This window comes from Eschscholzia californica, unplaced genomic scaffold (genome assembly GCF_041429995.1).
Source record: "Eschscholzia californica isolate CP2 unplaced genomic scaffold, dmEscCali1.0.p SCAF_2, whole genome shotgun sequence".
NCBI classification, from domain to species: domain Eukaryota; kingdom Viridiplantae; phylum Streptophyta; class Magnoliopsida; order Ranunculales; family Papaveraceae; genus Eschscholzia; species Eschscholzia californica.
This window is the reverse complement of record NW_028238309.1, coordinates 4766893-4781201: the sequence shown is the minus strand read 5'-3', so window position 1 is coordinate 4781201 and position 14309 is coordinate 4766893. Positions and strand designations below refer to the sequence as shown.

The 14309-nt window shown below is 38.6% G+C and overlaps 3 protein-coding genes across 3 annotated transcripts; 2 read left to right on the top strand and 1 right to left on the bottom strand.

Annotated features, from left to right (window-relative positions):
- Positions 1-727: 727 nt before the first annotated feature.
- LOC147555484 (F-box protein At5g49610-like) lies at positions 728-2816 on the top strand. The gene is made up of 2 exons (XM_086663227.1): positions 728-850; positions 1275-2816. The coding sequence occupies exons 1-2, from the start codon at positions 826-828 to the stop codon at positions 2651-2653; spliced, it is 1404 nt and encodes a 467-aa protein (XP_086519353.1). The 5' UTR covers positions 728-825; the 3' UTR covers positions 2654-2816.
- A 2622-nt stretch (positions 2817-5438) lies between these two features.
- Positions 5439-12894, top strand: LOC147555482 (uncharacterized). The gene is made up of 2 exons (XM_086663225.1): positions 5439-5477; positions 10810-12894. The coding sequence occupies exon 2, from the start codon at positions 10995-10997 to the stop codon at positions 12117-12119; it is 1125 nt and encodes a 374-aa protein (XP_086519351.1). The 5' UTR covers positions 5439-5477; positions 10810-10994; the 3' UTR covers positions 12120-12894.
- LOC147555483 (uncharacterized) lies at positions 12304-12875 on the bottom strand. Its single transcript, XM_086663226.1, has 2 exons — positions 12694-12875; positions 12304-12607 (listed from the first exon to the last, which is right to left on the bottom strand). The coding sequence occupies exons 1-2, from the start codon at positions 12793-12795 to the stop codon at positions 12503-12505; spliced, it is 207 nt and encodes a 68-aa protein (XP_086519352.1). The 5' UTR covers positions 12796-12875; the 3' UTR covers positions 12304-12502.
- Positions 12895-14309: the final 1415 nt, after the last annotated feature.

The window sequence follows — 14309 nt, the reverse complement described above, 5'->3', positions numbered from 1 at the left end:
GAGTGATAGTCCCCCATCGTCTCGAAAATTTTTCATCATTTGGGAGCTATAAGTGTGAGCTCAAGTTTAATAATCGTCCAGGTCTTCTGGAGTGGGATCATAGAGCCTCTGCAAACAAAACAAATGTGTTAGGTTTTGTTCTAGGTGATAAAAACAAGGATAATATCGATTATTGATGGGGTTTTAGGTCGTCATGTCCTACCTCAACCTCGACCGCCTTGTGTAAGAAAAACAAATAGAATAATCATCTGTTAGAAAAAGAATCTAATTATCTCATCTAAACCTATATATCTATCTATGTTTAAAATACTTATGTTTCAAGGAAGAAATGAATTGAGAAATTTCTACTGAACAAGACACTTCTTTCTTAGAACTAAAAGAGAAAAAAATTTGAAACAAGAGTGAAATTGTTTTGCTAATTTTTTTTTTTTTTTTTCTAATTTTTATTTCACGACAACCATTGTCAAAATTATGATGGAGTATATACTCAAAGACGCTAGTGTGATCATGAAGTAAAAGAAAACGAAAAAAAAACGTAGACTATTGTTCATCAATTCGTTGTTGTTAAAGTTGACAAAAGATTTGAGGGGTAAAAACGCGAAAAAATAGACTAAAATGGAAGCGGGTCATCTTAAAGGGTCCTTTCAGTGTGTTTATCATCTTTGGAGGACCAAGATAGAATTATTTTGGCCCAAACAGCCTTATATTGTGACATTGTGTCAGCTACCATCATACTGAAGAGAGTGATCTTTTCTCTCTTGAGTGGTACAAAGTGGATTCCTTTTATGAAACCCAAAAGCTTGAAATTTTAGGGTTTGGTTGAAGATGAGTTTATACACAACCATAAAAGGTAAGAACTTTGAATCACTCTCCAGCTTAAATTTCTTTTTCTGCTTGTTGGGTTTCTGGTGAATCATTTAATTTGTTGTCATTGTGGGTGTTTAGTGTTTCAGTTTGTTTCATATGTTTATCTAGGTCTTGATCTTGCATTCATAGTATCTAACTGTTTGATGAAAATACTGAGTGAAGATTAGTGAGGGGACTTGGGAACCTAAACTCAGGGCAAGTATGGGCACAGTTTTGCTACCCTGAACTCTTATTTAGGCAAACAAAGTATGATTCATTACCAATCTGAACAAAAGGGAAGTGCTGAAAACCTAGTTGAGTGAAAAATACGTACTAAATAAGGCATTTAGTTACTTCTCTTTTAAACAAAAGAATTTTGAACAAAAAGTGACATTTTTGTGCTAATCTTTTTGTTCTTTGTTTCATAGCCATAATCAAGATAGTGATAGAGTTTTTACTTAAATTCGTTGGTCGTGATCTTGAAGAACAAGAAAATGGAAGAAAACAAATAAGCGGAATTAGTCAAAGCGATCAACTTAAGTTATGCTCTACGACTATGAAGAAAACGAAGAACATAGAAGAAGACAAAGAAGAAGAAGAGGAAGATCAAGAGAGGTATTTGTCTGATCGATCTAGCATTACAAGTTCTCGTATGAATGTAGTGCTACCCTGTGAAATGTTATACGAGATCTTAACAAGAGTTTCTCTTCATCAACTTGTTGGTCAATTTCCATTTTTGAGTAAAGAACTACGCCATCTAACTCATGATTCCAAGCTGAGGCATTTGCACTCTCAAAGGACTCCAACTCTTTATGGTTATTTAATTGAAACGTGGTCGCCCAGGGGTCATGATGACTTCTTCTCCTTCTCAAATAACCAGTTACCATCTTCGTCTTCAATTCGAAATATGGGTTGTTTTGATCTCTGTCCAGACCGCATGTACGCCGCCTACAAATTTAGAATTGTTTCTGCATCTTTTCCTCATGGTCTTTTTTGTTGTTTGGCTTACGTTGCTGTTGGTCACCGTGGTACGTGGGAACCTAAATCTTATTGCATATGCAAGCCCACCACAAGAGAATTTCAAATGATCCCGTTATCCAGTTTTAACTATGCCCGCTGTTTTAACACCCAGATTGCTCTAGTTGTTATACGGTGTAATCCATTACATTACAAGATTTTCCGCTTCTCTTCAGAATCAAGATTTCATATGTTCGACTCAAAGAAATGGAGGTGGACAACTTTGAAGGCTGCTATTGATTATAGATTGTTGCCAAAGTTTGATATATATAATGAGGATAATGGGGTTTTACTTCATGGATCCCTTAACTGGTTAACTAAAAATAGACAGTTATGTTCAATGAATGTCCATGAATGTGCTTGGAGGATTATTCAAGTGCCCAAAGATGAAGAACAACAGAAGATGACTAACCTTGAATTGCGTGGTCTGAATAAGTTGGTAGACTGTGAAGGAGAGTTGGGATTATTGCGTATATCAAGTAAGAGATGGTTAGAACTATGGGTGTTGAAGGATACAGAGTATATAACTTGGGAGAAGATTTATCGTGTCAGTTTAGAACCGATTTTGGGCGACAAAAAGGTATTTGTTATAGAAGTACTTGATTATTATATGACAGACATTGTGTTGATGAAGATTGATGACGAGATAATATGGTTTGATATCAAGAATGGAAGTTATTCAGTTGCTAAAAAGGTAAGCGCAGGCTCCGGTCGAGTTCATAAAATACACTCTGATTTTGTTCCTTGTAATTTGAGGAGATGCCTGCAGGTACAACATAACCCTAAGTAGTATTATTTATGAGGTTGCAAATTCAAATCCTAATCCGAATGGTATGTAAGAGTTTGTGATTTATATCTCATTATAATAACGCAAATTAGGTGGGAAGACCGACAATGAATTATATTGTAAAACTGTTGTAATTTAGTTGTATGAATAGTTTTTTTTCCGTAAAGATGGATGAGGGTTGCGTTTTAGATCTTGGCATTATATATAAAGGCGGTGTTTGTTTTTTGTTTGAATATGACTTGTCTGGAATGGACTTGGTTTTTTTTTTATTGGTCACGGGTACAATAGTAACTTAAGAATATTTTCTTCTTTTATATAAGCCTCAAATTGATGTAACAAAGTCCACCACCCTTTGGTGTAATGGATGGACACCCCTCTTAAGACCATGAGGTCGTGGGATCGAGTCTCGGTGGAAACAGTTGCCATCTAGATTTATCCTATTATGTAACAAAACAATATAACAACAACAAATAAACATTCTCGAATGGACTTGGTCATAACTTAAAAATACTTTTTTCTAACTGACTGCTAATTCAGACTTACTTTATATTGGACTCAAATGGATCTAAAATCAGACCAAGTCAACTATTCCGATGACGATAAATAAATATGATGGAATTATGTTTGTTTTATAATTTGTGCATTTATAAATCAAACTATAAGGGTGGTGTCGTCGCAGGAGTTTGTCATCTCGTGAAACAGTTGTTTCGTCTCTCGCGCATAACAGGCCGGGCCATTTCGTTTCTCTCGCGTATAACGGGTTGTTATATAATTTGTGCAATTATATGTCAAACTATAATGGCGGTGCTGTGGCAGGAGTTTGTCATCTCGTGAAAGCAACCGTTTCTTCTCTCGTGCATAACGGGTCGGGTGAAACGTACTTGGGAACCCAAAATACCCAGCACGGCACGGTCCTCATCTCGTGAAAAGCGGCCGTTTCGTCTCTCGTGTATAACGGGCCGGGTGAAACGTACTTGGGAACCCTAAATTCCCAGCACGGCTCGCCCCATCCCATCAGCCACCTCTACTAATATTCGGAACGGCTCGTCAGCCACCACTACCTATATATAGCCATCTACTTAAACCTTCGTGTTTCATGCTCAAGAGAGCTAAACTTTCCTTCTCGAGTAACAAAAGGGTGATTCCTCCTGTGAAACCTTACACCTTCAAATTTTAGGGTTTAGTGCAAGAGGGATATACTAAAGAATAAAAAAGTAAAAAACTCATTATTATTTGTTAAAAACCGTTCTTTGCTATAATGAAATCTCTATTTGTGAATGTTTAATGTTTTCTTTATGGTGTGTTTGGATGGCGAAATCATGAATCCGCGGATTCATAAATCCAAGTAACATTTTTTTTGTTTGTTTGGTAACTAATAAGAATCCTATAATTTATTATTGTTTGAGTATTTTCAAACACGTCTTTAAAAAAATTATTGAATCAACCTTGTTCTCGAAACTTGTTTTTTCAAATATCGTTCCACTCAAGAACTCTCCATTTTCTTCGTAATTTTTTTTTCGAGAAACGTTTTTTTAACTTTTTTCGTATACATTTTTTTTTCAAAAATAGTTTTTCCCGAAAGAAGTTTTTTTTCTCAAAAAAAAAATTCCCCATTTTTTTTTCCAAAAACCATTTTTTTCGGTAACTGAACTTTCATGATGCCTATTTTTTTAGAAAAACAATTTTTTGAAGAAAAAAATTTATTTGTGGTGGAAAAAAATTATTTTTAGGGAAAAAAATGATTTTTGGGAAAAAATGATTTTCGGCAAAAAAAGATTTTTGAAAAAATAATATGTTAAACATAATTATTTTGTAGAAGAAAATATTTTTTGTTGATTTAAGTTTGAAATTTAAGTTTATTAGTCCAAAATCTTAGCAAATCTTAAGGGGTAGGATGGGATTTTGGTCAAATACAAATTTTGAAATTAGGAATCCTTAGGATTCAGGAATCCTATGAGTCTTGGTAGCCAAATAGACCAAGGATTCATGATTCCTACCAAATTCCACTTTTGATAGGAATCCTACTTAGAAATCCTGCAACCAAACACACCATTAGTGTTTTTCTTGAATCTATGTTGTTGTTTGGGTAGACTTGAGTTAACTCCATTACTTAGGGTTCAACCAAAGGTGTTAACATTTATGCACAACTGTTTGATAGTCCAACATTGCATGGTAGAGAGTTGGGAGTCTGGGCGATAGGTATTAGCGTTCAAGCTTAGTAAGTGACTACTGAGTGCTGACTAAGCGTCGGTGTCTTTTAGGCGGGCTCATGTAGCCTCCGCCTAGAGCAAAATATTGGTATTTACCAACCTGAGCACTCTTTTGAGAGGTAATATATGTATCCGTGTCTCGAACCCGAGACATAGAGGGTGGAAACTAACTTGGTAACTACTCCAGCCTAGGTTGGAGAGCTGAGCACTCTGCCCACACTAAAAAAAAAACTTGTATTGAAATTTGAATACTAAATGCGTAGTTTGGGAAAAAGGTGAAAAGTTGAAAAGCTAACTTGTTATCTAGATGATCTAAAACTAGTTAGGAAATATACAATACATCTTGTATTGAGAAAAATCGAAGGTTACGGCCTACTAGCATTTAGTTGAGTTTTCTTGTTAGATAAATACTGTTGTAATCTCTATCTAGGCCTATATATGTGTGTGTGTGTGTAATATTTTCAAGCAAGAAGTCGGTGGAAAGTTGTCGTAGATAAGACCTTTTTAGTTACATAAGAAAAGAATTTTGAACAAGGGGTGACATTTTTTTGCTAAATCTTTTCTTCTTTGTTTCATAGAAACCATTATCAAGATAGACATGGAGTCTTTACTTAAAGGCACTGTAAGAGGCAGTTTCTAAAAATTGAAGAGGAGGTTTAAGAGGCAGCTATAGGCAGTTTCCAAAAATTGGGATGGTTTCCAATTTTTTGGCTCAATAGGCAGTTTCCAATTTTTTGGCTTATAATATATATAAATAGGGGTTGAGTGCTTTGTAATCAACACACCAACACAAGCAACAACAACTCTTCTTTAGAGAGAGCTAAAGAGAAGAGCAAGTGAGAGAGAAATTTTTTGTTCATAGTTTTTGAGCGGTGTTAAATTTCTCGGTCGTCGAAGATTTAGTATAGAAGGTTAATTCTATACGGTACCATCTTGGGACGAACTTGCGGATTGTGTTAGTCGTCTTCATCTATCCTTCAATAAAGATTTCTTGTTCGCCCGAGGACGTAGGCTTTAACGCCGAACCTCGTTAAATTCTGTTCGCATATTTGATTTTGACTTAGCTTTTCGATTAATCTTCATAATCGGATCAATTTATAGGATAGGTTCGATAGCTTCCGCGACTAAAAGTTATAACAATTGGTACCAGAGCCTTGTTGAGATTGAACGAAGAGAAGATGAGATCGAGAAGTGGTACGGTCAAAGCAGGGAAATATGAGATAGAGAAGTTCAATGGGAAAAACGATTTTTCTTATTGGCGGTTGCAGATGAAGAATCTGCTAATCTCGCAGAAATTACACAAGACGTTGACGGGAAAGAAACCAGGAGATATGTCAGATGAGGATTGGGAGGAGTTAGATCTCGAAGCACGGGCCACCATTATGTTGTGTCTTGAGAGGGACGTGGCGTTCCTAGTAGACGAAGAAACAACGGCGGCGGGTGTGTGGTTAAAGCTAGAAAGCAGTTTCATGACGAAAACTTTAACGAATCGAGTCTACTTAAAATCCAAATTATTCACATGTAGAATGGAAGAGGGTTCTTCTATTCAGGAATATGTGAATAGGTTTGACAGGATTATCTCAGATTTGAAGGATATTGATGTTAAGGTTGAGGATGAGGACCAAGCCCTCATATTGTTACTTTCATTACCTAAATCCTATGAAAACCTTGTTCAAACTTTGATGCTTGTTGGTGATAGTCTAAGCATGGAAGAGACGAGAAATTCGCTATTAGCGGATGACCTTCGTAAGGTTGCTACTAGCAGTATGGCGTCGGGTGGAGTAGACAAGGATCAAGCACAAGGGTTGTTTGTAACGAGGGGGAGGAGTAATGAAAGGGGAAAGGGAAAGGGCGGGAAATCTAGATCCAAATCTAGAGGCTCTTTCAAGAAAACGTGCTTTAGTTGTGGTGAGCTTGGCCACTTTAAAGCGGCTTGTCCAAAGAGAAAGTTGAAGCAAAAGAACGAAGGCTACAAGGAGAAACAAGAGATGCAAGAGGCGGGATATGTGTCAGAAGAGGCGGACGAATGTTTCTCGGTGACAGAGGTGTCTGAGAAGATCTTCGATAAGTGGATGCTTGATTCAGGGGCGTCACACCATATGTGCCCAAATAGGGAGTTGTTTACTACCTATAGGAGTATAGATGGCGGTACAGTTATACTGGGTGATGATAGTATATGTAAAACTGTGGGACTCGGAACAATACGGATCAAGATGCACGATGGAGTGGTGAGAACATTGACGGACGTAAGACACATACCCGATTTGCGGAAAAATCTAATTTCCCTTGGTGTGTTGGAGCGGAACGGCTGTAAGATAATTATAGAAAATGGCTCCATAAAAGTCGTTAAGGGTTCTTTGGTGGTAATGAGAGGTACTCGTTACGGTAATTTATACAAACTTTTGGGGACAACAATTACGGGAGATGTAGCAGTAGGAATCAGTGGAAGGGATCCAACGGCTAGTACGAGGCTTTGGCATATGCGCCTTGGGCATATGTCAGAAAAGGATCTATCTTTGATGTGCGGGAAAGGCTTGTTGAAGGACATGAAGAAGCCTTGCATGGAGTTTTGTGAGCATTGTGTGTTCGGGAAGGCACACAGGGTGACGTTCTCTACAAGCAAGCACAGGAGCAAAGAGGTATTAGACTACGTACACACCGATGTCTGGGGACCGGCAAAGTTACCTTCCAAGGGTGGTTCCAGGTATTTTGTTACATTCGTTGATGATCATTCGAGATTTGTCTGGCTTTATTTTCTGAAGCATAAGAATGAGGTATGCAACACATTCCTGGTGTGGAAAGCAATGGTTGAGAACAAAACTGGTCGAAAGCTGAAGACGTTAAGGTCGGATAATGGGACCGAGTACACGGATGGGGCATTCAAGGAGTTTTGTAATCAGGAAGGCATTGTGAGGCACTGGACAGTAGTAAACACACCTCAGCAGAATGGAGTCGCAGAGAGATTGAACCGTACACTACTTGAGAAGGCTAGATGTATGCGCTCCAATTCGGGACTAGGCGTAGAGTGGTGGGCAGAATCTGTTGCTACAGCTTGTTATATTGTGAACAGGTCTCCACATTCTTCTTTAGATGACGGCATACCTTACGAGATGTGGTCAGGTGAACATGCAGATTACGGGAGACTTAAGGTTTTCGGTTGTACGGCCTATTACCATGTTAAAGGTAACAAACTTGACAATAGAGCAAAGAAGGCAATTTTCTTAGGATATGCTACAGGAGTCAAGGGTTATCGGTTATGGTGTACGGAAGACAAGAAGTTTGTAATCAGCAGAGATGTGGTGTTTGATGAGTCATCTATTGTAGCTATGGCGGAAGCTACGGTGCCTAGTTGTGGTGATGTTGGGTCTACTGAAGCTCAAGTAGTGGAAGTAGAAGCCGAAGACCAACGGGTTTCTAGGAATCATGATCAGGTGGAGCATCAGGATAATACTCAGGATGAGGAAATTGATGAACCCGATCATGAGGAGGTTCAAGGGCAAGGTACACAAGTTTTACAACAACAACAGCAGGATGTTTCGGTACACACTAGGCCGAAACGGTTATATAAGCCGGTACAGAGGTTAGGGTCAGACAAACCTCTTAGGCATTATGGGCAGGCAAATCTTGTTGAATATGCACTCTCAGTGGAAGACGACGAGCCGGTCACCTTCAAACAAGCTATTACCGCGGAGGAAAGAGAGAGTTGGTTGGTTGCTATGCAAGAAGAGATGGAGTCTCTTCACAAGAACAAGACATGGGAGGTTGTCCCATTGCCCGAAGGTAAGTCTGTTATTGGTTGTAAATGGGTGTACAAGAAGAAAGAGGATTCTTCCCAGATCAAGGGTACAAGGTATAAGGCAAGACTAGTGGCCAAGGGTTATGCACAGAAAGAAGGGGTCGACTACAATGAGATTTTCTCACCGGTCGTGAAACATACTTCTATTCGGGTGCTATTGAGTATTGTTGCTCACAGGGATCTTGAGCTGGAACAACTCGATGTTAAAACCGCCTTCTTGCACGGAGATTTGGAAGAAGAAATTTATATGGCTCAACCTGAGGGATACAAGGTTGAGGGCAAAGAAAATCAAGTATGTCGTTTGAGGAAATCTCTTTACGGATTGAAACAATCCCCTCGCCAATGGTACAAACGATTTGATTTTTTCATGCTAAAGCATGGTTTTCGCAGAAGTGACTATGATTGTTGTGTATACATCAAGAAGCTTCGCGAAGGTGACTTTATTTATCTCCTTTTGTATGTGGATGACATGCTTATTGCTTCTCGAAGCATGGTGGAGATAAATAAGTTGAAATCTCAACTCAGTCAAGAGTTTGAGATGAAAGACATGGACGCTGCAAAGAATATACTGGGAATGGAGATTAAGAGAGAGCGGTCAAGTAAGAAACTGTACTTGAATCAGAAAGGTTACATCGAACGAGTAGTTTCTCGATTCGGGATGCAGAATGCGAAGGCGGTGTCAACACCTTTGGCACCACACTTCAGGCTCTCGGGAAAACAATCTCCCACTACTACGGTGGAGAAGGATCATATGGATCGTATACCGTATGCTAGTGCAGTTGGCAGTTTGATGTACGCTATGGTGTGTACTCGTCCAGACATTTCACAGGCAGTCAGTGTGGTTAGTAGGTTTATGGAAAACCCGGGGAAGACACATTGGGAAGCTGTGAAGTGGGTCTTGAGGTACTTGAAGGGTACTGTTGATACGGGTTTGTGCTTTGGTGGAGACACATGTCAGGTAAGCGGTTATGTTGACTCAGATTATGCTGGCGATCTAGATAGAAGACGATCTACTACTGGTTATGTATTTAGGGTACATGGTGCTCCAGTTAGTTGGCGATCGATGTTACAATCTACAGTTGCGTTATCTACTACGGAGGCCGAGTATATGGCTATGGCCGAGGGAGTGAAGGAAGCATTGTGGTTGTGGGGTCTTCTGGATGATCTAGGGATTAAGCATGAGTGCGTGGATGTATGGTGTGATAGTCAAAGTGCGATCCACTTGGCGAAGAATCAGGTCCATCATGCTCGTACTAAGCATATCGATGTCAGGTATCACTTTGTACGAGATGTCATAGAGGAAGGTGATGTTTCTCTCATGAAGGTACACACAGATGAGAATCCCGCGGACATGTTGACTAAAGTGGTGACGTGTAGCAAGTTTCAGCATTGTCTGGAATTGCTGCAAATCGGCTCGTGTTAAGTTGCCCGAAAGGGCGTAATGGCGACAAGGTTTTCTTTATGTGAAGGGTTGGTAGAACTACGGTAGGCTTGATCCTATAAAAGGGTACGTAGGCAGCCATGGACATATGGTGCAGTCGGATGAAGTTACAAGAAGCAGATATATCTTACAAGGAGTATCCTCGTGTTCGTCCAAAATTTGAAGTATATCAAATTGTGTACGAGGTGGAGAATTGTAAGAGGCAGTTTCTAAAAATTGAAGAGGAGGTTTAAGAGGCAGCTATAGGCAGTTTCCAAAAATTGGGATGGTTTCCAATTTTTTGGCTCAATAGGCAGTTTCCAATTTTTTGGCTTATAATATATATAAATAGGGGTTGAGTGCTTTGTAATCAACACACCAACACAAGCAACAACAACTCTTCTTTAGAGAGAGCTAAAGAGAGAGAGCAAGTGAGAGAAATTTTTTGTTCATAGTTTTTGAGCGGTGTTAAATTTCTCGGTCGTCGAAGATTTAGTATAGAAGGTTAATTCTATACGGTACCATCTTGGGACGAACTTGCGGATTGTGTTAGTCGTCTTCATCTATCCTTCAATAAAGATTTCTTGTTCGCCCGAGGACGTAGGCTTTAACGCCGAACCTCGTTAAATTCTGTTCGCATATTTGATTTTGACTTAGCTTTTCGATTAATCTTCATAATCGGATCAATTTATAGGATAGGTTCGATAGCTTCCGCGACTAAAAGTTATAACAGGCACTGGTCGTGATTCTAAAAAACAAGCAAATAAAAGAAAACACAGAAGTTGAAATAATCGAAGTGATCAACTTATATCATGTTGTTCGATTGTGAAGAAAAAGAACATTGAAGACCAAGAGAGGTTTTTGTCTAATCAATCTAGTAATGCAGATTCTTCTGTGAGACTAGAACTTCCTCGAGAAATGATATATGAGATCTTACCAAGAGTTTCTCTAAATCAACTGACATGTAAACTTCCCTTGTTGTGTAAGGAGTTACGTTCTCTCGCTTGCAGTTCAAACTTCAAGCACTTGCACTCTCAAACGACTCCAACTCTTTATGGTTATGTGATTGAAATATTGTTGCCTTTTCAGGATGATTGGACTTATAGTACTTCTTTTGACTTCATCTCCTTTAACAACCATTCACCATCTACGTCAACAATTCGAACATTAAATTTCCTTCCAGATCGCAGGAACAATCATTACCGTATTCGAATTGTCACTTCGTCTTCTCCTCATGGTCTCTTTTGTTGTTTGGCGTACCCCACTGACTCTGATACAAGCAATCCTAAATATTGCATTTGCAAGCTAGCCACAGGAGAATTTCAAATGATCCCATTACCTAGTTCTAACCTTTACTGTCATTGTAGCGAGATCGCCATAGTTGTTATCAGGTGTAGTCCATTACATTGCAAAATAATCCGTTTCTCTTCCATGTACGGGTTAGATACGTTCGACTCATGTAAATGGCAGTGGACAACTTTGAAGACAACTACTGACTATTTCACATTGCCTACGGGTCTTCCATGTTTGGAAGATACTGGTGTTATAGTTCATGAAACCATTAATTGGTTAACTGTAGAAGGACAAATATGTTCGCTGAACATCCACGAATATACTTGGAAGGTTATTGATAAACCTCTACACAATATGATTGATTCAGTCGGTAGTGTGAAGAATAAACTTGTAGAATGTGAAGGGGAGTTGGGATTTATGTGCTTATCGTCAAGTAGGAGATGGTTAGAACTATGGGTATTGAAGAATGCCGAGAATGTAATGTGGAAGAAGAGTTACCGTGTTAATTTAGAGCCGATTTTTCAAAACAGAAGAAATTTTATCACTGAAGTACTTGATTATTATATGACCGAAATTGTGTTGATGAAGATTGATGAGGAGATAATATGGTTTGATATCAAGAATAGAAGTTATTCAGTTGCTAAAAGTAAGGTGGACTCTCGTTTTGGACGACTTCATAAAATCCACTCTGATTTTGTTCCTTGTAATATGATAAGGAAGATGATTCAAGGTAAAAAGTCAAGAGCTTGACCTAGAAAACGCAGCAGGTTCCGTGGCAATGCTACGTCCATGCCAGTTCACATGTCGTGGGTGATCATGGTCCGTCAGTCCGTGCCTAAGCAGATTGGCGGTGGTGCTAGCTTCTAGTTCGACACGGCCTGTTCCTAAGCTACGTCATGTTCAAAATTATATGCCTGTCTATCAAGAAACTCACTTTGTACTTCAACAACATAATCAATATCCAATATATAGTTGAAAATGGGTTATCAGAACTAACAAGAACCGAGTCGACCCAAGAAGAGAAGAAGAAGAAGAAGAAGAAGAAGAAAAAGAAGAAGAAAGCCATGACATCCATGATTACGCCTGAAGAAAGCGGAGGACCAAAAGCTAAGGTGTAGTAGGTGAAGGGATCATCACTTGAATTTTCTATCAGCTTCTCTTCTTGCTCTGCGTTCTCTTGAGCTCAAAGATGTCTTGAATCCCCTGTTTTCCGATTCCTCCAAGTTTTTAAAAGATTTCTGCAATTCATTACAAATCATTAATCTTCCAAGTGATTTTCACAGTACAAACATGATATAAGATAGATAGACAAAGAGAGTAGTACATCACGAATTTCGGAGAAGCTGACAGCATAGAATGTGAGAGCAGCGGCAGCAATTATACCCACAATTGGTAGTCCTATCATCTGCAAAGTAGTAGACTCCATTTTCACTTTTCTCCTTCTTTTTCTCTTCTGTAATTGTAAAAGCTTTGTTCCCAGCTAGAAATGTGAGGCCATTATCCATTTATGATGATTGGTTATGCATATCCAAGAAAACTATACTTTCTTTCTAATGGTCTGTTTGGTTCGTGTGAAAATATCTGACGGAGAAAACTAATTTTTTTTTCTCAAGGGAAAATAAGAAGAACTCAAAATTTGTTGTTTGGTTGGGTTGTTGGGATATTACTCTCACCTTTTTCATTGTGGTTGTCCTTAAGGAAATCTACTTTCTTTGTGCTGCATTTGACAACCCTTAAAATCGACACTGGAAATTAGGAATTGCCTTCGTTTTGATCAAATAAGCTACCTTGACAACGGTTGCAGGGATCGAATGCTAGTATATTGTCCTTCATACGAGTTGACAATCCTCCAAAATGGCAACGTTAGAATATAGACTAAAATCTCAGTCTGATCGAGTAAGCCTCTTTGGTTCAACTTCAAGGTTCTTGAAGTTGTCTGTTGTTGTTTTTTAGTCGATTTACGGTTCAAAATTCAGGACTCCAAACTGATATTAGGTATGTTTTGGTATGATTTAGCGTTGGAAGCTTTTTGTTAACAAACTATTTTTTTTTTTACTTTTACTTTTCTACTTATATACATTTTAGACCCATTCTTTCGGTCGATGTTTAGGGAAAATAAGAAAAACTTTCAAGTTATAAAAAATTTAGAGTAAAAAATCAGACACTACTCATTTATCCTCGTCTCCCTCCCCACCACCACCGAGGCACCGACCACCACCATTTCTTACTTTCTCTCACTTACTTCCCCCATCTCTTTTTCTCTATATTCACTCTTTGTCTAGGGTAGGGGAGAGGAACCTTTCACTGGTACTTCCTCTAATTAACCAAACGAATCACCCTCTGCCCTCCGTCAGATTAAACCACTCAAGAAATTTTGTCTTCCAAACAAAGATATCTTCGTTTAGTTTTATCTGACGTTCCAACAGAGACAATTTGTTGATGAGAGGGGGATTAGGCAAAAAAAGAAATTAAAGGTCATGACAATGACAATTTGTTGGCGATCCTTACTTCTGAAGGAAAAGTATTGGTGGTGGAGGTCCTCGGGGGAAACAGAGACGAAAAATATTTTCCGAACTTTTGTATTTTTTGAGTAAAATCAGAATCTTCATTCATACAAAGGAATTCAATCCAGTACATTACATGGTTTGAGACTTTTGACTCCTTTGAGTACAACATGGATTTACTAAAGTAAATTACAACAAGAAACTTACAAAAGTAAAGACACCATGAAGTGAAATAAATACACTATTACAAAAATAAAAGACGTCACAAATAAATAGATCTTAAAGATCATAAATGAGATCCGAACTTTTGTAATTAAGAACACATCCTTCCTTTACCCAAAAATAGGGGTCATTCCAGTCAAGAGTATATGGGGGGCTATTTTGGCGAAAAGGTCATATGAGCCAAAACATCTAGGGAGCAGGGCAAACCCGCTAC

Bases quoted from the DNA above. Each gene is read 5' to 3' on its own strand.
- LOC147555484 (XM_086663227.1), top strand. From the start codon at position 826: ATGAGTTTATACACAACCATAAAAG. The intron at 851-1,274 runs GTAAGAACTTTG...TTTGTTTCATAG, and splicing joins TTTATACACAACCATAAAAG to CCATAATCAAGATAGTGATA.
- LOC147555483 (XM_086663226.1), bottom strand. From the start codon at position 12,795: ATGGAGTCTACTACTTTGCAGATGATAGGACTACCAATTGTGGGTATA. The intron at 12,608-12,693 runs GTACTACTCTCT...AATGAATTGCAG, and splicing joins GCTTCTCCGAAATTCGTGAT to AAATCTTTTAAAAACTTGGA.
- LOC147555482 (XM_086663225.1), top strand. From the start codon at position 10,995: ATGATATATGAGATCTTACCAAGAGTTTCTCTAAATCAACTGACATGT.